Source organism: Hippoglossus hippoglossus, chromosome 13 (assembly GCF_009819705.1).
Source record: "Hippoglossus hippoglossus isolate fHipHip1 chromosome 13, fHipHip1.pri, whole genome shotgun sequence".
NCBI lineage: Eukaryota > Metazoa > Chordata > Actinopteri > Pleuronectiformes > Pleuronectidae > Hippoglossus > Hippoglossus hippoglossus.
In genome coordinates, this window is record NC_047163.1 from 26,818,539 (window position 1) to 26,841,592 (window position 23,054).

At 40.1% G+C, this 23,054-nt stretch overlaps 1 protein-coding gene across 6 annotated transcripts in view; it reads right to left on the reverse strand.

Moving 5' to 3' along the window:
- LOC117772721 (chloride channel protein 2-like) overlaps positions 1 to 602 on the reverse strand; it is a 151,905-nt gene extending 151,303 nt beyond the window's left edge. The window contains exon 1 of one of the 6 annotated variants that reach the window (XM_034604079.1): positions 246 to 599. In XM_034604079.1, the coding sequence (XP_034459970.1) occupies positions 246 to 296 (51 nt within the window). In that variant the 5' untranslated portion in view covers positions 297 to 599. Of the gene's footprint in view, positions 1 to 245 lie in introns of all 6 variants that reach the window. The other 5 variants (XM_034604080.1, XM_034604085.1, XM_034604082.1 and 2 more) reach the window with 5 other exon arrangements.
- Positions 603 to 23,054: the final 22,452 nt, after the last annotated feature.

Genomic DNA, 23,054 nt, shown 5'->3' on the forward strand with positions numbered 1-23,054 from the left:
CACGTTCGGCGCACATGTCCTGCACCAACACGCGTTTATTCAGTCGAAATACAACTTTTGTTTGACCACTGATTTGTATTGTGTCGTTACAGTAGCAGGTCTGTGCAGCTCGCCCGCCAGCCGGGCAGCGCTTTAAATGACAGGATTTGTCAGGGGAGTCTGGCTTCCCTGTCCCCGCAGGAGGACAACACGTAGCTCACAGTGTGGTCGGCGAACAAAGTTCAGAGACAACAGGTCCAACTCACCAGGGTTTGTTCATACTGCAGCGCCCGCTGGTCGGAGCCGTCCCCCGCCATGGCTGCGTGTGTGTGCCCGGCCCCCGGATCTACTGGTTGACTTCAGAGCAGACAGCGATGTGTTTCTGTGTGCGCGCTGTTAAAGCATTGGTTTGACTGCAGCTCGTGTGTGTGAGCTCACTTGGTGAACTCCAGCTACACACTGCGGCCCGCTGTCACCAAGTTCCTTCATTTTATATCCAAGACAAGTCTGCGCTCAGACACCGTGAGGCGGGACTTTCTCCAGGATCCACCCTCCCATCTGGAGCTGTGCGTCAATCAAGGCTGTGCACTCACAGCGTGCTGTTTCCAACTATTCAGGAGACAACTTTCTGTCGTTCTGTCTTTCTGTCTTTCTGTCTTTCTTTCTGTCTGTCTGTCTGTCTTCTTCTTCTTTCTATCATTTCTTTCTTTCTGTCTGTCTGTCTGTCTTTCTTTCTTTCTTTCTATCTTTTTTTCCTTATTTCTTTCTTTCTGTCTTTCTGTCTTTCTGTCTTCCTTTCTTTCTGTCTTTCTGTCTTTCTTTCTTTCTTTTTTCTTTCTTTCTCTTTCTCTTTTTCTTTCTTTCTGTCTGTCTGTCTGTCTGTCTTTCTTTCTGTCTGTCTGTCTGTCTTTCTTTCTTTCTATCTTTTTTTCCTTATTTCTTTCTTTCTGTCTTTCTGTCTTTCTGTCTTCCTTTCTTTCTGTCTTTCTGTCTTTCTTTCTTTTTTCTTTCTTTCTCTTTCTCTTTCTCTTTTTCTTTCTTTCTGTCTGTCTGTCTGTCTGTCTGTCTGTCTGTCTGTCTTCCTTTCTTTCTGTCTTTCTGTCTTTCTGTCTTCCTTTCTTTCTGTCTTTCTGTCTTTCTGTCTTCCTTTCTGTCTTTCTGTCTTTCTGTCTTCCTTTCTTTCTGTCTTTCTTTCATTCCTTCTTTCTGTATTTCTTTCTATCTTTCTTCCTCCTTTTTGTCTGTCTTCCTTTCTTTCTGTCTTTCTGTCTTTCTGTCTTCCTTTCTTTCTGTCTTCCTTTCTTTCTGTCTTTCTGTCTTCCTTTCTTTCTGTCTTCCTTTCTTTCTGTCTTTCTGTCTTTCTGTCTTCCTTTCTTTCTGTCTTTCTTTCATTCCTTCTTTCTGTATTTCTTTCTATCTTTCTTCCTCCTTTTTGTCTTTCTTTCTTTCTTCTTTCATGCTTTCTTTCAAAACAATAATCCAAGGAGACATTATTAAAGGATGGCAGCATAGCTGTGATGTAGCTCACACAGGCAGAGACCTTTATGCAGTACAGCAGGAAGTGAGCACAGTGAGGACGGCAAAAAGCACCAAAGAGCAAAACATCTGGACAAGGCTAAGGATAAGACATACTCAACTCAATAATACACTGCACTTAAAAAACACACATTCAACCGGATTATGCCATTACTGCCACATAGAGGAGTCAGTGGAGCATATAATGCGTCACTGCAATAAGTATGTTAGAGAACAAGGAAAGCTAAAGAGGGAAATTGCCAAGCATGGAGGGGAAGAACTGAGGTTGGAAAAAGTGTTTACTATTGGAACAGGGAGTGTGGTCCATTATCTGAGGGAGACAGGATTGGACAGAATAATTTAATATGGCCTACCATAACCAAACTTCGATTTTTTTTATGATGGAGTGGATTGATCATCTATTGCACTGATACTTAAAAGCATACATTTGCAATAAAAATACATAATAATGTTGCCAATTATGTTAATTTAGCTAATTACGGCTGAAAGTGATATTGTGTTGGGTCATCTGTTCCAGCCATTATGCACAGCAAGCAATGGTGGCATCAAGTTGATCAAACCATGCAATGTGGTTCTTTGGGGGGGAAAAAGCAAATTAGTTTTTTTTTCTCTTGTACATTCATGATTTTAATCACAGAGAATCTTTGAGGTTTGCTTTGTTGAAACCCACGTAGACTGACCCTGGCCTTTTTGAGTCCCCCAAATATTGTATTAAAAAAAATACAAAAAAAAATAAATTAAAAAATGTATATTTTGAGTAAACAGTTCTTTAAAAAGGAAGAACAGGTAAGACTCTTAAAATTTGTTTTATTTTGTATGGTATGTTAATGTGAATAACAAAAACCTTTAGATTGTCTGATATTAGATTATCAGATATGTTAAACTCTTGAGTAATGATATCAATACAATTTTGCTAGCATTCTTTTTCCTGCATGGTTAGCCTAACTTGTGTGATACACGACCACCAGCAAATTTCAATATAAAGGGCCAATTAACAATTTGTGTTGCATCACAAATGTGACACCAAGATGTAAAACTGGCTCGTGTCCTTTCAAACTTTGAACAACAGCTATACTTGTGGACACACACTCCTCAATTTACCTTGAAGGCCAACATGCTGGTAGTTCAGACCCAGGTATAAATATTGGTCTTCTTAATGGTAGACTTGCTGCCTAACACCGTGACATGAATCTGTCACGTCATACATAGTAAATACTTGTTAAAAATGATTATTTGATGTTCTGTAATTCGATACACTAGATGACAGTAGAGTGACATGACAAAACAAACATTGCAAGTCAGAAAAAGAGCTTTGACTTAAGGTAAATCCACGAATGGAACAGTGGGTAATAAACCGCAGTTGTTCTGTACAGGTTGAATCTCTATAACGTTTAACTCTTAACTGTTTTCAAAATATAAACCGCAGGCCCCAAGCAAAGGACAAATTTTTTCCACGGGTTAAAAACTTGATACTGAGAAACTCAAGTGTTTGATGTTCTTTTGCAGTGATGTGAAACAAATACAGGGAGCCTATTCATAGCTATCAGCAGGGTGTTCAACCTGAGATGTAACGCCACAAAAATACACACTTGGGCCCTCAAAGACATTTACACAGACTTAAGTTTGTGCAGGTGTGTGTGTGTGTGTGTGTGTGTGTGTGTGTGTGTGTGTGTGTGTGTGTGTGTGTGTGTGTGTGTGTGTGTGTGTGTGCGTGCGTGCGTGCATGCGTGCGTGCGTGCGTGCGTGCGTGCGTGTGTGCGTTGGATAGAGTGGGTTAATCATTACAACCTTTCCTTTGTGTGAATCTTGTTTGAAAGTGACAGCCTCTGTAGTTTAACCCCACATCTTGGCCCTTATCAAGATTATGCAATCGTTCACATTCTTGGAACTTTTGTCAGCTCTAGTTCTTCCATATGGAAAAAGACTGGAGGTACAAGCCGAACCGTGATGACTAACACCTATCCATCCATTTACTGCCTCTTATCTCTGAATTATCACACTGGCAGCAGGATATTTCTTCCTCTCAACCACATCTTCCAGCTCCTATAGTGTCCTTCAGAGTATCTCGAGGCGTTCTCAGGTCAGAGGGTTTATATAATCTCTGTGTTCTGAGAGTGCTCTTGGTCTGTATCTCCTATATGAATATTCAAAGAACAACTGAGAAAAGAATGTGGCAGTATCCTGATCAGGTGCCCAACACTACATCCACTGGCTTGTTTTAAAACCAGTGAACAGGTAAAAGGCTCCTGACGGATATCAGAACTCCTCAGCCTGAGATGAGCCCTGTCATCTTGGAGAAGAATAAGCCTCTTGTATCTTCAATTCAAATTTATCAGTCACATCCCAAAGCTTGTGATCACACACACAATGGATTGTACGTTGATTTGTAAACAAATGTTTTCACGAGCCCACTGAGCCATCTCACACGCACACCATCCAGTGGATTTGTACTTCTGAATCACTGACTTAAATCCTTGTGATTTTAAATTCTAGTTGCATTTCATCCACACATAGCCCTTCAACACTACACTGTGTTTAAATTATATATAAGATAAGATAAGTGCAATCCATTTACTGTACATATTCTGAAACATAATATATTTCTTAACACTGTATATACCGGTTTAATCACATTCATATTTTTTCTATGTTGTATATTTCAATTTCTTTTTATTCCTTCACCCAAGTACTGCATGCTACTTATGTGATGTCTGCTTTTGCTGTAACATTGCAAATGTCCCCATTGCGGGACAAATAAAGGTCTTCTTATCTTATCTTATCCTAATACAAAGGCATCCTGGGTCATTTATGAAGGACCTCGTACTCTACCAACACCTCACAGTGTCCATACATTGATTTGTTTGTAGCCACCTCCACAATTTCAACACTGATCACTATATAATGATTAATACTCTAATTGAAACATTTATTTTAATGCTGAGCTGCACATTCATTCATTAATCTCTCTCTCTCTCTCTCTCTCTCTCTCTCTCTCTCTCTCTCTCTCTCTCTCTCTCTCTCTCTCTCTCTCTCTCTCTCACACACACACATACACACACCAACACCTACACGTATTCACACGCACATTCACACACGAATATCATCAATGGAAACATCTGTAAACTCAGACTGGGTTAAAACATAATTTGGTCTCTCTGAACACAAATGACATATTTGATTATTTGCATATAGCAGCGAACTTCGATCTGATCACAAATGATCACAGGAGACACATGCAGGACACATTTTATGAGAACACATGTACTTACAACTGTCCACTGATCAGATCTCTTAAGACTGATGTGTCTGAACAGGGCCAGTGAAAACATTCAGATACAGATACAGCATCTTAAGACAGAGAAACATAGCATTGTGTGTCAACTGCTGCAGTGCACCTCACTGCACTGTAGAGGTCAGGCCCACAAAACCAGCAGGATTATTTGAGTGGCTAGAGCTATAGATTCAAATGTTACCTCCACTGAGTTTTATATATAAAAGCTCTCTGGTGTTGGGGAGTAATAATTTATATGACAAATAACTAGTGTAAAGTGTTTTGTGTCTCCAGAGGGAGCTGAGTTAAGGCTGATTAATATCCTCAAGTGATGACACTGCTGAGAGAAGTTAGAAAGAAGTGAGTAGGTCCTCATGAGACTCATTTTAGAGTCTCGCCCAATCTCTGACCAAGCTCTCTGCAATTAATATGCATTTTGGCTAATGTGTGAGCCAGGTTATGTTAAAAAAAAAGGAATATGTGGCATAAAAAAAGATATATACACATCGGCAAAATCTGCGGCTGTGTAAAAATCTGCAGTCTACTGTGTAGTCAACACAAATAGGTTCAAGTGGTCTGGGTTAAAATAATCCAAAGAGAGTTTTTCAGTCATATTAGTTCAAAATTCAGTCTGTTTTCTTGCTGAGATGCTACATGAAACAGCCAGAATTTTTTTTTTGCAGAGAACATGGACTGTGGACGATATAATACTGACATATGTCAATGTTATACTATTGGATAGGATTGCAGTTTTTCAAATATGTCTTAAACAGCGATCAGAGAAAAACCTCTTGATCTGTACAACTCAAACTGCCCAATTCCAGATTGACTATATTTATCAATCAATCAATCAAATTCGATTTGTATAGACCATATTCACAAATCACAATTTGTCTCATAGGGCTTAACAATGTGTGACATCCTCTGTCCTTAACCCTCAACAAGAGTAAGGAATAACTACAAAAAAATACAACAACCTATTAACAGGGGGAAAAGAACGTAGAAACCCCAGAGAGAGCCACATGTGTATAAATAAGAGTATTTAGAGCATTGATTAGAATAAACAGTTTGTAGCATAATGGAAAGTAAATTAATTGAGGAGTTATTGTCAGTAATGGTAGAGTATCTGAGAAGGCATATTGTATATCAAGCAGTGTTGTTGTAACCATAGTCCACGACCAGCTGCCACCACGATCAGGATCCACCACTGCTTTAATGCTTTATAGTGTCTTTAGCTTTGATGGCACTGACCCTCATCCTTAACCGTTCACACTTGGGTTTAAAGCACCTGGTCCATGCTGGAGATAAAAGATAAAAACAAGATAAAACTAGCAACATTTTAAAAAAATTCCACATTTGTATCCAAATAGTCGGACATTTAGTCTGTAACTAATCAGTCTTTCAGGGGTTTTCCACAAAACCCCTTGGAATGTTTGGTTATTAAAACCAGTGCAGTGGCCATTCTGAACATGCCTGTTTGGAATGGACTGTTTGCTTGTCCTGTGGTGATGATGTTGGTAGTTTTCTATCTGAAATTAAAAAAAACCCTGCAGTAATTGAACTGTAGCAAGTGAAGACCTGCTGCTGGTCTCAGGCCACTGAATCCTGAAGCTGCACCACCACTGCTGCACATAGAGCTGTTCACCTGTTTATTCACAGTTTAGAGAAGCTCGACTCAGCCGGACTGGACAAGTAGTTGTCATTGCCATTGTTGTGAACACACCTATAGCTTTGAAAACGCTGTTGTCATGATTAACAATGTCACTTATGTTAATAAGTCCCAGCCACAGAGCGCTGGTCACGTCAAGTTTATGAATATTGAAGGCATCACATGTTCAGATCGCACCGAATTCGACACTGCACTTGGTTGGGCCAAGTGTGTTCTCAAGATATACAAGCCACAGACAGACAGACCGACCCAGACCGACAGTTACTCGTGTTTACAGAGTTGGGTACATTCATGATTATTATTATTATTTTTGAATGTTTTAAATGGGAAAGGAAAAGTCAGTATCCAACAGCCACTGAGACTGTGACAAGTCAAAATAGATAGAATACTTGATATCAGACAAGTGATGTGAATGTGAGACTTAAGTACTATAGCCTTAAGCCATACAAACAAACCCCTCACAATCATTTGCTTTAACTCTCTTGTTCTTTTCTGTTTGATGCATGAAAAACAGTTGTATTCATATTAAAGATAATGCAATCAATCAGCAGCCCTTCTACCAAAGCTAATGGCTTTTGTTTGACTGGCTGACAGCTTGTTTGCTGGAGGCCGCCAAGTGTGACAGAGAGGGCCACTCCTGGTAAACACACCTACAGAATGGTGAATTAGACCACTGACAACAAAGCACTGGCATGGATTGATGATCATTTGTCTCTTACGAGTTGTTTGTCTGTGCGTTGGTCTGCACACAACAGTCACAAACAGATAATGTGTCTGTCGCTCTTATAATTGTGTCTCCTGCAAGTCTTTTGTTTTTACAAGTATATAATACTTGAAATAAATAGTAAATTATCCTCTTATACAAAGAGGACATAAATATATGATATGAGAGCCAGTATTCAAGAGTCATAAACTATTAACTAATTCAAACACTGAATAAGTGATGGAGCATGTTCCACAACAGAAATATCACAATCTGGACTGGTAATTGGTGAATAGAGGTCAATGAGAGGAAGAGGCAGGAGCAGTGACATTGCAAAAAGCAATTCAACCCTATGTCTGTGTGTGTGTGTGTGTGTGTGTGTGTGTGTGTGTGTGTGTGTGTGTGTGTGTGTGCGTGTGTGTGTGTGTGCGCGTGTGTGTGTGCGTGTGTGTGTGTGTGTGTGTGTGTGTGTGTGTGTGTGTGTGTGTGTGTGTGTGTGTGTGTGTGTGTGTGTGTGCGTGCGTGTGTGTGTGTGTGTGTTAGGCTCAGGTAGACTGGCACCATTTGTGACAGGAGCCGTGTGGCTGTGACTAAGCTGCTCTGGACTGGATAACTCCTCTTCACATGGTTAGTGTTGACAAGACGGATCAGTCTGGCTGAATGAAAAGCAACACATAACACACACACAACACTTCACTATTTCTAATCCTTTTTTGATTTCTGTAGAAGACCCAGCTGACATCCTCAAGTGGGTTTGTTGCTCTCTATAGGGCAAGACAGGGTCTTTTTCACCCTACTGACTTTGTGCTGGTGAGATATTAAGTATATTTTGTTATTTTTCAGTACTACTACTTATATTATACATTTCAGGGGTATGTTATTATAATTTCTATGGCCCTATATTTGCGTAGTTTAAATCTAATCAAAAGGTATTTTTTGAAAAATAAAACCTTTAATAGACCCAAAACTTTATTTAAATATTCTATGTTATTATTTACAATTGCATTGCCCATTTAGAATGACAGTGCACCTGAAATATTAAGCATTTTTATCTACCCACGGACAAGAGAAATGTGCAGCCTGAATCTTCAAAAATGTAATATTTTACATACATTTAAAAAAAGATAATTAAGTATATTTATTTTAGTGAAATTGTAAACAGTATTTCAATTTTGCTTTGTTGAATCATTGTCACCAGCATGAGCAGAATCCCCATGAATTAATTAGTTAACATAGTAGCATCGAAAATGTCTACAACAAATACACAGTATAATGATTTTAACAGCATTATTTATCACATTTAAGTGAATAAAATATTGTATTTCATTGTAATATTCAGCTTTTGCAAAACATTGTCAGCAAAAAATATTTAAGTTTAATGGACATTTACAATGATGGGGAGAGCATGTATTTAAAAGAATAATGTAAAGTCATCAGACAAGAAGGCAGTATTTATTTAAACAATTTATGATGAATAAGCTCCTTCAGAAATTGACATAAACGTCAACAAATGCTATAACTTGCAATGTTGAGTAAAGTGATGTCAAGGAAGCAGAGGAGGCAGAATCAGTCCCCAGGACTTTCCACATAAATTCAAGTGATACAGTGTTGTTTGCAGTTAAACACTGCCATTTATTTATTTAATTATTTATATTAAACGCTTTCCTGTGGGACATTTATTGAAATCTTGGGGGCCCTCTACTGGCGACAGGGACCTAAATGTAGTTAATGCCCAGATCATAGGGCCAGCTCTGGTCATCTTTCTGGTTTATCCTAGTTGGCAGAATAAGTACTTCAATCTCAGTCACTGTTTCATTTCAAATCAAATCAGCTACAACAAAGAGCCCAAATTACAAACATTTTACTGGCAGGTCAACTGTTGCCAGTGACAGCCTGTCTCACTCCAAGTTATCCAGGTGCAGTCATACAGCTGGTATCATCAGAAGAACATGTTACTGAGAGTGACTTTTAGGATGAGTGATTTTAAATATCAGCCTTTAAATGGAGGACCATCACCTATCAAACAAGGAAGACATTTGATAAATGACTCCATGCATTTCTCTGGTTTGTGTGCACCATACACTGTATGGACGACATGTCTCACACTATCAATAAATGAGGTAAAAATATCCAAAATACAAACGCTGTCATCTTGCACTGATGACATCAGTTGGAGCCAAAGTCTGCACACTAACGATTGGGCGATTTGGTCGCAGTATCGAGGTCCCACCGACCAATCCAGAGTCAGTCTCAGCTGTCAATCACAATGTTTCACCCCGTTTTTATTTGATCAAATAGCTAATCAAAACCAAACACATCAGAAAAATTAGCTTAGATCAGTGTGATAAGAACTATGTAAAATGTTAGAAACCATCCTTGACAAAAATGTCCTATCCACTAACATGGGGGAGGTGAGGGGTTTATGACCTGTATAGCAGCCAGCCACCAGGAGGAAACAGAGATGCTTTGGCTTCACTTTTGGGTAGATGTCATGTCAAGTCTATGGTTGTTTCACCCACTCACTATTCCTTACTTCACTATATAGTGACTTCTATATAGAGGAATGCATAGTGAGCTCATCTAGAAAAGAAAAAAATGCTTTTGGACACTACTCATGACGTCATTGTCGCAGGATTATTGTGTAAGTGAGTAGATTTTAAGCATTTATTTTACACGAAATATTAAAGGGATAGTTCACCCCAAAAAATTCTCGTGAGACGAGATCAGCGATACTCACGAGTTTTCGCGAGAACTGCAATGGTACAATTTTAAATTTTAAATAAACCCGCGATAGCTGCAGTTACTGCAGCAGTAACTAGGAGGAAAACAGTGGACATACAGGCTAAAAACATGGTGTAAATGGCGCCGACACTTGGATGACACTACAGGAACAGTATGCGGGCATTTAATTTTTTCTGTTGTTTACGTTTGAAGAAGTGGTTTCCAGTTAATAAACTGTATTGGATTTGGCTGCAATGCTGTTTACCCCCGAAACTGACAAAAAGTGTTTTGTGGACTCACATACTTCACCCACCCCTCCATCTGCATAGTGGTGAGTAGATTAAGAGTGAATTTTGATTTTTGGGTGAACTATTTTTAAAGTAAAAAAAAAAAAGAATGATCCTCTTTAACTGTAGAAATAAACTTGTTTCCCGCAGTTTGTGTTGTGCTGCTCTGCTCTTATTTACATATATACAACAGGTCGGGCTGTTCCTGCTGCCCTCACTCCTCTTGTCTCTGTGTGTACCACTGCATTGTAACCACTGTCCGTCTGCTGAAGATAGCTAAAATTTATGGTTTTGGGTAGGAAAACTACACACTGGTTCTTTGGGCAGACTAAAGCTATGAAGTCATAAACTCAACAAGACCACAAAAGTAGTCCTTTCAGGAGTTTTGCAATCACAATTATTACAAAATCAACCAATCTCTGTGAATCGTGTGCAACCTTGCAATCTTGTCCAAGATACTTTTCTGCAGTTATATTGAAAAAAAATGTAAGCTTTATAAAAAAAAAGCAACAATTGTAGCAATTTTCCCCTGCTGCCACAACTTCGTTATATATTTTCACATTTAGAACAAACTTTCACATGGACTCAGAAGCTCACATTCAAGGTGATTCGAAGAGCAGGCTACACTTTGAAAAATTGCAACTGATACATCCCATTCCTCTCGTCAAAGCTACTCCCCCAAAACACTGCTAGAAGCCGACTTTTCAATTACTTGCACCCTAACTTCTGGTTATCATCTCTGCTTCAGGGGTGTAGGCCTATGTCTCTCTGACTGAAGCCTCATGCGCAGTGAGACCACGGGCAGGGTGAGTGCAGGCAGGCAGGTCGGTTAGCGACAGTCATTTCAGTCAGTCTTGATTGTAATTGGTCATGATGATTACAGTCTGAGGGGACCAGCTTTTTTTCAGATGACTTTTATTTATTGATGGCTATCTAGATTTGAAGAGGATTTCAACAAATTAGATCAAATTGTTTCAGAAAATAATGACCAACCCTTACTTAAACTGATTAGATTCCAGTGGTCAAAGGTAAAGATCACAATGATCTCATATGAGTCTGAACATTTTTTTTATGTAGACTGAGGCATTCAACCACAGGGCTACAGATCTAGTTTAAATAAAAGTCCCCTAAAGTAAGTCAACGTAATGAATCCATCCTCAAATAAATAGATGCACCATTATGAAATAAAAGTATCCTGAAATATATAAGCAGTAAGCATTATGAAATAAGAGAATTCTGAAATAATTAAATGTGGCATTATGAAATAAAAGTATCCTGAAATAAATAAACGTGGCATTGTGAAATAAAAGCCCCTAAGTTCAGCGACCTCTGAAAGGGTCATGCTTTGTTTCTTTGTGTTATCGTCCCTCCAGGCTTTGTTCCTGTACTCCTCGTGAGTGGCTGATGTGTGGCAAACCAATTAAAAAATACTCTTTTAACTCTAACCACATGTCTCACAGCTGAGGATGCCGCTGCTTTTAGCATGCTTTATTTAGTCTATACCACTACTCTTCTAGACAGTGGTTCTGGTTTTCATATTTGTGTTGCTCCTGCGTAATCCTAGAGTGTTCCAACACACAGAACAATGCACTCCCTACTTCAGGTAGTGATATTTCCTTTCAAGAGTTGAAATATCTCCACTGCTTTCTTCAGTCTACTTCTGAACTTTGCTGAGTTTGAAAAGTCTTTATACCCCCGCCCACCACTTAGTGAGTTTCTTCTTGATTTGTCTGTGTGTTTGTGTATATACATGTTGTATGTGTACTGCTTGTGTTTGTTTCACACGAGGCTACTCTCCACTAAAGCATGTGATGTTTGTTTTAGCCTTGGTACTTTCTTTTTTTTATCTGCAGGGTTTAATGTGCATGTCTGAAGTAAAATCAAAAACACAATCTCCGCCTTGCACCATGTGGACTATACAAATATCCCAGAGCTATGTGTGGTTTTTCATAGTGCATAAAAGTTCACAAAGCGTTTGAAAATAATATCAGACAAATAGATAATATCTGTGGAGTACGAGGTAGTGCTGCCCTGTCTTACAAACAGTTTCATTCATACAGTGGCAACTCCGCTAGTGCAACACCGCAACACTGACCCCTTTTGTTGAATATACTCAGATGCCCCAAACACTGTGGGGACACAAACATACACAAACAAGAGATCTGCTGTGTTTATAATCACTCAAATATTTTTTTTCTGCTGACATACTCTCATACATCTCCTTAAAGGTACAATCCTCTGCTAATGGTTGTAAACAGGACTCATGGAAAAACAGTTTTAAGTAGATGGTCCAAAATCCAATGACTTCCCCCACACTTATTACTACTCTTATTATATATATATTCTGTATTAAACTAAGCCACAATATTTTCAAAACATCTGGTCGCAGTTACGTTTCCTAAAAGGTATTTGTTGAAGTAACATATGTGACCACAAACATTAGTGTCCAGTAAGACATGACAGTGAGCCAGGATGCATTGTTCATGATATTATTGGCCACATCATACACCTGCATTATATTTTAGGACCCTACCATGGCTCTACAGGTACTGTACTATGTGTGGAACATTCCCACTTGGTGACCCTAAAGGTGTCTAAAGACCCTGTAGGAAGCAATGTGCACTTCTAACACATACTGTAATCTGACTAAGACATGATTTACCCCTGGCATTAGAGTGTCTGTATCCAGATTCTATCTAGTTAGGATTTTAATGTTATTATATTTACATCTGTACTTATTTAAAACAATTTTTTTTAACAAAATTCATAGATGTGTTTGTCCCTGGCTAATGCTCCAATGTGTTTGTATGCCTCATATTTTTCTAATATAATAGTTTGATCCTCATTCGGGAAATATGTGGCTCTGCTGCCACTTCACTTGTCCATGTCTCTGATTGGTCATATGCAGTAAACCCTGCAGCTATTATGTGAATACGCTCATATCTAGAGGAGGAAAACCTGGGTTTACTTATCGTTTTGATGACCAGCGTCGTGTGACTACTTAGCCTGACTGCGTTTGATACGGAATAATCAGTGCACCAGGATTAGAACGTGTGAGGTCTGGATGAGGAATGTGTACTGGCAGCCTGAAGCTTCAGGGCGAACTCAGATAAAGAATCGCGTGAATCCAAAACCTTATCATCAATTATAGACTAGAACATCCAACAGCTTGAACATTTTCTGTTGTATGATGTATTTCTGTGTGTCCACTCAATATACAAAGTTCATTAACATGAATCGTGCATTCATTTCAGGAATCCAAAGAACATTACTGACAGTATATTCATATCTGATACCTACCAAGTAAATGAACTCAACTAAAAAGACCTGCAATCTTAAAGCAGTAACAAGAACAGGTCCCTGACACATTTCAGAGGATACATTTAATTTCACTGTATGGACATTTCAATTATTACAGTTAATACTGATGGTTTTGGTCGTAATTTTTTTCATGGTATGTTTAAATTATGAATTATGAATTTTAGTTGTATAGCTCATATTCACAAATCACAATTTGTCTCATAAGCCTTAACAAGGTGCCACATCCTCTGTCCTTAACCTTCAACAAAAGTAAGGAAAAACTACCAAAAAACCCTATTTACAGGGGGACAAACCTAGAAACCTCAGAGAGAGCCACATGTGAGGAATCCCTCTCCCAGGACGGACAGTGCAATAGATGACACGTGTCACTGAACACATCAACAAAATAACAGTATTTACAATATTGATTACAAGAAAAAGTTTGTAACACAATGGAAAAGTGTGTCAATGTTTAAAGTATCATTAGGTTTCTACCTCCCTTTTCTTGCCTTGTGTGAGCTTGCCGATGTGATAACACTTTTAGACTTCGTGATTCAATGTTATCTTCTAGTGAGTTTTGTAGGGCCTTGCTTTGCTGCCTACTTATCCCTTGCTCCTTTTTTGCCACAGAACCAGCTGTTCAGCGTCATCCTGTTTGTTCAACCTCATCTGCTCCGGCCTCAGCCTGAATTTAAACAGTATTTTCAAGGCAAAGTGTTTCAGCATTGCCTCTATCTCAGTTACTACTAATTTACACAGTTGGGTTAAAGACATTGAGCATGTCTGATAAGGCTCTGAGATGAGTTGTGTGGGTTTTCTTTTGCAATGTTTTGTGACTAGTCGCTAGTTTATCATCTAAAGCTAGGTAAACGTATTTGATAGAGGTTTAGCAAGTAAGCCAAACAATTCAATGTGATATGCTACACATCGTGCTTGGACACTGCCCAGAAGAAAACTACAGAAAGCAAAGACACCATTAAGTGGCCCAGGGGGTGGTTTGAACTGCTGAGGGGAGTTTACAACACAAACCTGCTACAAGAGCAGGATGTACAAATTCAAAGTCAGTAACATCAGGGGGGCAACTGTGAATAGCCTAGTTGGTAGACCTGTAGCCCTGACAATGGGGCTAGTGCAGCGAGTGTATGAGATCAGCGGTGATGAAAAGAAGTTCGGCTTACTGAAAACACAGCCTGTGAAAATCATGCTACAGGAAAACGCACAGCCTTATGCAGTTTACACTGCACGCAGAGTCCCCATTCCCCTCCTGAGTGCAGTGAAAGAGGAGTTGGATCGGATGGAGGCCAATGATATCATTGAGATTGTGACGGAACCAACAGAGTGGTGCCTGTTCCAAAAAGGTCTGGTAAGGCAGGCATCTGTGTTGACTTGCAGAAGCTAAACAAAGCTGTAAAGAGAGAGAGGTTCATCCTGCCGACACCTGAGGAGGTGATAGCCAAGCTGGGCGGTTCAACAGTCTTCTCAACATTGGCCGCAGCCTCAGGGTTCTGGCAGATCCCGCTGGACAAAGACAGCCAGAGGTTGGTCACCTTCACTACACCATTTGGAAGAAATTGCTTTAAACGTCTTCCTTTATGGATCACCACCGAGATCTTCCAAAGAAAGATGGTTGAGACACTGGAAGGGCTGCAGGGAGTTGCAGTTTACATGGATGACATTATCGTCCATGGCAGAGACATGAGAGAGCATGAAGAGCGGCTGAACACAGAGAAGTGTGTGCTGAGACAGAGAGAGCTACACAACCTAGGCAACGTGATCTGCAAAGACGGCGTGCGCTCCGACCCAGCCAAAGTGTCTGCGATCAATGAGCTCAAACCCCCTGAGAACGTCCAAGAGCTAAAAGAGCACTCGGCATGGTAAACTACGAAGGGTAATTTGTGCCGAACCTAGCCACAGTGGGCCAACCACTTTATGAACTGCTTGTATTTTGATGTGCATAAGGAGACTGTCGTGTCTGCAGACGCAAGCAGCTATGGTATAGGTGGCGTCCTGTTGCAGCTCCATGGCGAAGACTGGAGGCCGGTGGCATACTGCTCCAGGCGATTGAGTGATGCTGAAACACGGTGTCTGGCGAGCATGTGGGCATGTGGCAGGTTTGAGAAATACCTCTATGGCCTCCCCGCATTCAAACTGATTACAGATCACAAAACACTCATTCCACTGATGAACTCCAAAGACCTCGACAATGTGCCAATCCGCTGCCAGAGACTCCTTATGCGGTTGATGAGGTTCAACCTGAAGGCTGAGTATGCACCAGGAAAGACCCTGGTCGTGGCGGATGCACTGTCCAGGAGTTCACAGAACGACATGGTGCACAACATCGACAGTCACTCAGATGTGGAGTGTTATGTCGCAGCAGTGATAAGCAGCATGCCGGCGTCTCCACAGAAGATGGACAGCATCCGAGCAGAGACAGCAGCTAATGAGCAGCTCCAAGAGGTGATCAGGTACATACAACAGGGGTGGCCTGAACACATTGCAAACACACACAGCAGTGCCAGGGAGTATTTTCCTATGAGAAATTAACTGTCAGTGCATGATGGGTTAGTAACCAGGGGTAGCAGAATAGTAATACCTATGAATCTGCAACCGAAATGGCCTAGCAGACAGCATGTCAAGGCAAGAGATGCAGTGGAGAAGGATAAGCAGACCTATTACTACAACAAGCGTCATGGTGCGAGACAGCTTGCACCATTGCAACAAGGAGACCATGTTCTCACATGACTGGATAGTCAAAAGACATGGACTACACCTGCAGTAGTGACAGGTGAGAGCACTACACAGAGGTCATACCTCATTGAAACGGAGCAAGGAGCTCTTTTCAGGTGAAACCGCCGTCATCTGCAGGCCATGCCCGACGCAGGGTCTCCTGCACCTGGCAACACCAACCCCAAGAATGACCAACTGTATATTCAGGTGAATCCAGAGTTTGGCTCTCCTGGCTCATGAGAGAACACGGATAGACTGTTCCAAACCAGGTCTGGTAGACTCATCAAACCTATTCAGAGACTCGATTCGCAAAAAAAAATAAGAAAACTATTTTGAGGGAGGAAAAATACAGTGTTGACAAGAAACCTATTTAAAAGGAATATTTGTTTTGAGAAAACAAGTAATACATTGTTTGGAAAGTAAGATGAAAAATGGTGTTGGTTCATAAGGGTGCCACTTTGAAGTTCTGTTGTATCTGTATGCTACATTAAGGGTATCTGTTATGGAGAAGAGCAGTATCTAAAATGGGGGAGATGTCAAGGATTTGTTTTACGACAGTTACCACTGTTGGGTATGTGAGGAGTGTGCCGTAAAGCGAGGGGTACAGGAGGTTGTCGTACACCTAACGTTACCTGTGCCAGGAGTTGTACTCTGTTAATAAAGTTGGCGTTTGTTGCAAAGACTGAACACTCGCTCGTCATTCCTATAATCAGTAAATACTGATTATTACACTTATCTATGGGCGTGTTAGCAAATGCATATGTGTATAGCTTTGTGCATGGGGAGGCTCTGACCCCATTTCGTATTTTACTGATCCCACCTGTAGGAGGAGCCCGAGTTTAGCTGAGAGCAAATCTTATAGCGTCAGATATTCAGTCTTTCTATTTTAGATGTCCATCTTTTATTTCCTTGTCGTTTTTTTAAGAATCCAAGCCTAGTTCTGGTTGTTTTGGAGAACATCCATACAGGGGATTGTAAATACAAGTGCTCTGTCAGATAGTCCAATAAGACCTACAAGGTCACAAAATACAAGCTCCCTGACAGCTTTTAAACAGTTCTGGTCATCACCTTTAAATAAAAGCAAGTATAAGCCTTCATAATGAGTGTGAACATTGAACCTGGTTAATCAATTAATCTATTTATCGCTTAGAAACTTGACATTCATCAGAGGACACTTGCCCTTATTCATTAAGGTTTTGTAGAAAAGAGACAAAGTTTATGTGGAAATGCTCCAAAGGTCTTGCCAAAGCGGATTAACAGACCTTTCTCATGGAATGGACTTCAAATAAATAAGAGGTAAATGTGACTGTTTAAGGGGTCACTAGTTTAAATAATTAACACACTAATTGTGTGAGCGATGTCCTTTTTATTATGCAAACTCAGATGTCCTGAAGGATGTACACTTTGTCACAAGAGGGTAATCTTTATCATTATGTCAAATCGTTGTATAGTGCAGATACTTCTTTAAATTTCACAGAGAGATGTTTAAACCACATATGCACCTTTGTTTATGGCTCCCACAAGCAATTCATAAATATGGATTTTATCAGTGTAAATAGTCCGATAGTCTGATGGACGAGGGCCAATGTCTCTCCAAGAACCTTGAAAATCAATTGCAGACTGCTTAAAGGTAAAACAATAAAATACTGCTCTCACATGAATTTTAGATCTTAATCAAACATCATCTCTAAACTTGCAACATTTTGAAAGTCTCCACTAGTTAGTGGAGATAACATTTTCAGATTTTGTTCAAGCCAGTCAATACAATACTCAAATGCCACATTTATATTGATAACCTAATGTGACTAAAATCATCTACATGACTCAATTTTTTTATTTGCAGTAGAGGTACATTTTCTGTAAGCTCCATTCCAGGGACAAAATAATTTCACTCAACTACCAGGATAAAGATACCTAGTTGTTTGGTTTCCAAGCAATATACTTGACTGGAAACATCCAGATCAAGTCGGTAACTTAAATCCTCATGGTTTACCCACTTTTGTGTCCTGGAATGGGAGGTGAGTCACTGTGAACACATCTTTGGTTAATACAAGTACACACAGTGCAACACAGTGACTGTAGTTGTTAGTCTGCAGTCATATATGTCCTTCATTGACATAAGCCTACTTTGATTCTAAGTCATTTAAATGGTCACATAACTACCTATCACATAGACAACTAAGAGGGCACTCTTAGCCCAAAGAAAAGGCTAAAAATATATAATATTAGGCAATTATCATTCTGTTTTTGTACTGCCAACATGCACAACAGCCTGTGGACCTAAAACTACACATACACATACAAACACACATGAAATGAAGCTATGTTCTATGTTTGATGCTGTTTTTCTTGAGGTCGGCCAACATTCCCTGTTTGACCTCAGTTTTCACTCTGCCACCACGGACAAAGTTCTATATACAGCTCAAACAAACATCTGTACCCCATCTTGTCTGTAGCAATGTTTAACTATATTATCACTGCTGAATAAATAAAATAATTAATCAATCAACAGCATCGTAGGTTGGAGTGAGATAAGGACATGTGAAGCATATTTTCAATCATGTTAGGAGGAGGTCGTAGTGGATGAGAGCACCAGTTGTATTCCATCTAAAACCATTTCACAAACTTAAAGACTGTGTAAAGTAAAATCAGTCATTTGCTTTACATGTCAGTAAGTGACTATTGAAAACATCTGAAAAGAATTGGAACTATTTAGTACAGAATTGTGAATGTTTGACCATTTTACAGTATTCCTTGGTTTCTGATTTTGAGGAGAGTCTGAGAAGGGGACCGCACAACGTCATCATACATTTTATTGGTCAACATGCATGAAGGTGTGCGGCCCTCATTAGCATAGCCTGCCCACAACACTGACGATTATTTTTAATTATACAGGTGTAACTGATTTAAAATATGTTAAAAAAAAAACTGTTCAACAGCCTGCTTTGCTTTAGTAAATGGGCAAACTGTGTACACTGGTGAACACACTTCAGCTTGGTTGTACTCTGTGTAGTGTTTTGGTTTTTTGACAGCACATGAAGGCAGCACCTAGCCCAACAGCTGCGAAAGCCACACCTAGTTAGGGAGAGCTGTGTGAGAGCAGCAGAATGATTTATACAGTATTATATTATTACCAGGGCACCCGCTGGAACAGGGGTGGGAACATGCAACCTGCACCGTTGTTTAGGTTGGAGGACTGATACTGTGTACCAATTTCTGCATGGGCCACATAGACCAATATAAGACCCTCCAGTCTACAGAGGATTTCCATTATCAGCGCCACCAGCTTGTTCCGCTCTTATTGCTGTTGCCTAGCAACAGAGCTGCAGTTGGACAGTTTTTAAGTTTCGGTTAAGTTGAAGAGACGTCTCGTCACTTACCAGCGCCATCACTTCTTTGAAAAACGGTTCATCATCAAAGTCACCTGGGAAAGGAGCCTTCATTTCTCAGGGATGAAAGGACGCCTTTTTGTTGGGCACATTTGAAGCAGCCTTCAAAATGGGAGAGTCAAGTTGCACCGCTGTGACACAATTGATCTTCAAATGCAGCCTCCGAAGAATGGAACTGAGAATTGAAACACAGCTAAAGTTAATGTAAATGAGATGTGTTTCCATCAACTAGTCCGCACTGAAACAATCATCCTGCAACTCCCCTGGGCCAGATGGCTACACTGCTGAGGTGTACGTCAACAGAGGAGAGGAACTTTATTTTAAACACATGTATAATATTTTGTTGAACCAGTTAGTTTGAGGTTATTAACACAGCTACAGTTTCTTCTCATGGAAAAACATACATTGTATTGAGTGGTTGTGTTCGACAGATATGGACCTAGTTAGGAGATAATAACTCTTCTTCAGCAGACAACAGGCAACATTGTCTATGACCATGGACGTCACCTAGCTTGGGCATCTGGGGCTGTAGCACCGAACCTTTCTTCTTTAGCCCCGAATAATTTAGCAAATGAACATCAAGCAACGCTGAATTGGCGTAGACTATGGCCCACAGTAGGCTGCGTTACTTGGGTTGTGAATAAACGGTTGGTGAGACCATATCAAGCTGCGTAGCTCATTATTGAGGGACGCTACATCATTTTATTAAGCTCTATGACACCATTAGATCATTAATACTGAAGCAGTTGTGTAAGCAGCAGGTTGAGCTAGAGCAAAATTCATTATAAACAGTTATATGCAGGGACATTAGATATATTGTGAGAGCTTGTTTCTCTCTTTGATTTGTGGTGAGATTAAAGCATTTGAGAACGTCAGAGGGAAAAAGCTTTTAGTAAGTCAGACATTTGAAAAAACTGAATGGCTTTTCAGAAGCAAGAAATGTTCAAATCCACCAGTTTCGTTTTTTAACACTCTGATTTAACAGCTTGTTATATTATCTATTGTTTGAAATCCTCATTTTAAAAGGAACTTAAGCTGTTAAATGAAGTATAAAATACAGTGGAAAGAATGAAGTAGCATACAGTAGAAATACTAAAGTACAAGTAAAGTACATCATAATGACATGCTCTGGGATAATTGTTAGATAATAATCACCATTGTACTGTATTATAATGTATACTGATCATTTCTATTTGATGGATTAAAGCACTTTGAGATGGGTAATGTTGGCTGACACCATCATGTGTACTGTAAACATTTTCCCGTCGGGCCACAATTGTTACAAGACAAGTTTTGTTGGTGTGTCACATTAACACAGGGTGTGTAACATGCTGCCTTTGTGATTCTGTTTTTAGTTTTTTTGCCATAATGTATTGCCTTGGTGCAATGCCAGTGACCGTAATGTTAATGTTTATGGAAGTGGCGTATGGACAGTAGAACTGATGAGGGTCAATAGGCTTTTTCTCCAGTTACCTCTGCTTTCTCCCAGATGAACAACTTTTATCCATCATATTATTCTGACAGTCTTAAGTCAAGCAAAACTCGCTGGACATTTTAGAGTTGTGTACATCAAGGAGAATCATCACTTCCACCAAAGTGATATTTTTTCATTGCCATTCATTTGCCTGTCAGCAGGATTACTCCAAAAGTACTTAGCTGACTTCCAAGAAATTTTGTGGCAGGGTGGGGCATGATGAATCAACAACTGGAGGAAATGTTCTTTCACTGTATTCAACGAGGGGAGGCCGTTGGGCTTGATGGGGGTATTTACAGGGGTGGAGCAGTGGGCTGTTAAAGACATGAAACACAGTCATTCAATGTGACTTACTTTTCCAAAACATATCACAAATTCACATCCATAATTTTAGTATTAAGATAATAAGATAATAATTCCACTCGGGATTATGTCTATTGAGACATATTACTAGTGTGTCTCACCCACACATTTAAACATTTGAACCAAAAAGCTTGAAATGCTCTGGAGCTCCTCAACTGACAGTCCAAACTGTACTGTACTGTAGTATCATACCAGAAGCTTAAAATGATCGTATTTTGAGGAAGATTATTGAGTAGGGATGGGACACTCAACATCGATGTTTCGAAGTGTCAAGATTCTGAAGCGATTTAGTGTTAACTGAAGTTGCCAACAACCTAAAAAAATGTTGTCTAAAAAAAACACATTTACAGTAAGAAACTCCAACTGAACTTTCCATTTCTCCTCTCTCTGATGTCTCTGGAATCCAGAAGTAGAAGACAAACCCTGCAGATTCACCTGATGCAGCAGGATGACTCCTCTCCACAGCATTTCTGTTTGTTTTTGTAGAGTAAATCTACATAAGCCATTTAATCAGTTAAACAGGGGAAAACGTGTGTCAGCGAAATCCGGGTCTAAGTCATTTGCAAAGACAAAGACCGGAACAAAGACTTCAATCTGCATCGACTCTCTACCAACAGAGTATGTCTCGTCATTCTCAGCAACCAGTTTCAGTGCATGAGCAGCGCTCACATGACAAATCTGCAATGACTAAAGCATGAACAACGTAAGTAGAGTGTGTGAAGTGTGTATCCATTTTGTTTTTGAGCTTTGAGTGTGTGTGTGTGTGTGTGTGTGTGTGTGTGTGTGTGTGTGTGTGTGTGTGTGTTTGTGTGTGTGTGTGTGTGTGTGTGTGTGTGTGTGTGTGTGTGTGTGTGTGTGTGTGTGTGTGTGTGTGTGTGTGTGTGTGTGTGTGTGTGTGTGTGTGTGTGTGTGTGTGTGTGTGTGTGTGTGTGTGTGTGTGCGCATCCGACAGTGACCTTGGCTGTACATTGCTGACTGGCCACTGCTGGGATTAAAAGCCTTAAGATGATTCAATTACAAGAAATACAGATTCTCTGATCTATCCGAAAGTGTGTGTGTGTGTGTGTGTGTGTGTGTGTGTGTGTGTGTGTGTGTGTGTGTGTGTGTGTGTGTGTGTGTGTGTGTGTGTGTGTGTGTGTGTGTGTGTGTATGTGTGTGTCATCTCAGCAAAGAAGCAACCTCCCAGTGTGCTCAGGTATGACTGCCTTCTACCTGCAAATGCTCTGCTTAAAGGTTTCTCTCAGACAGGAGCTTAATTTCTCTGCAACATCCGCGCTGATGTTTACAAGTCATTTATATGCTGGGAGTTTTATTTTACCCATAGATCCTTGCACTTGCCCACACACACACACACACACACACACACACACACACACACACACACACACACACACACACACACACACACACACACACACACACACACACACACTCACACACACACACACACACACACTCACACACTCTGAATAATGACTGTTGCACCTGAGAACTCCCAAACTTATTTACACACAAAAACATTCTGTCGCCATCATTTAAGACTCCCACTATGGACTTAAATATCCTTAATTAAAACATTCGCAGGGAGCAGGCTGGACTGTGATCTACATCCGTAGGAGCCAGCAATGCTTAATA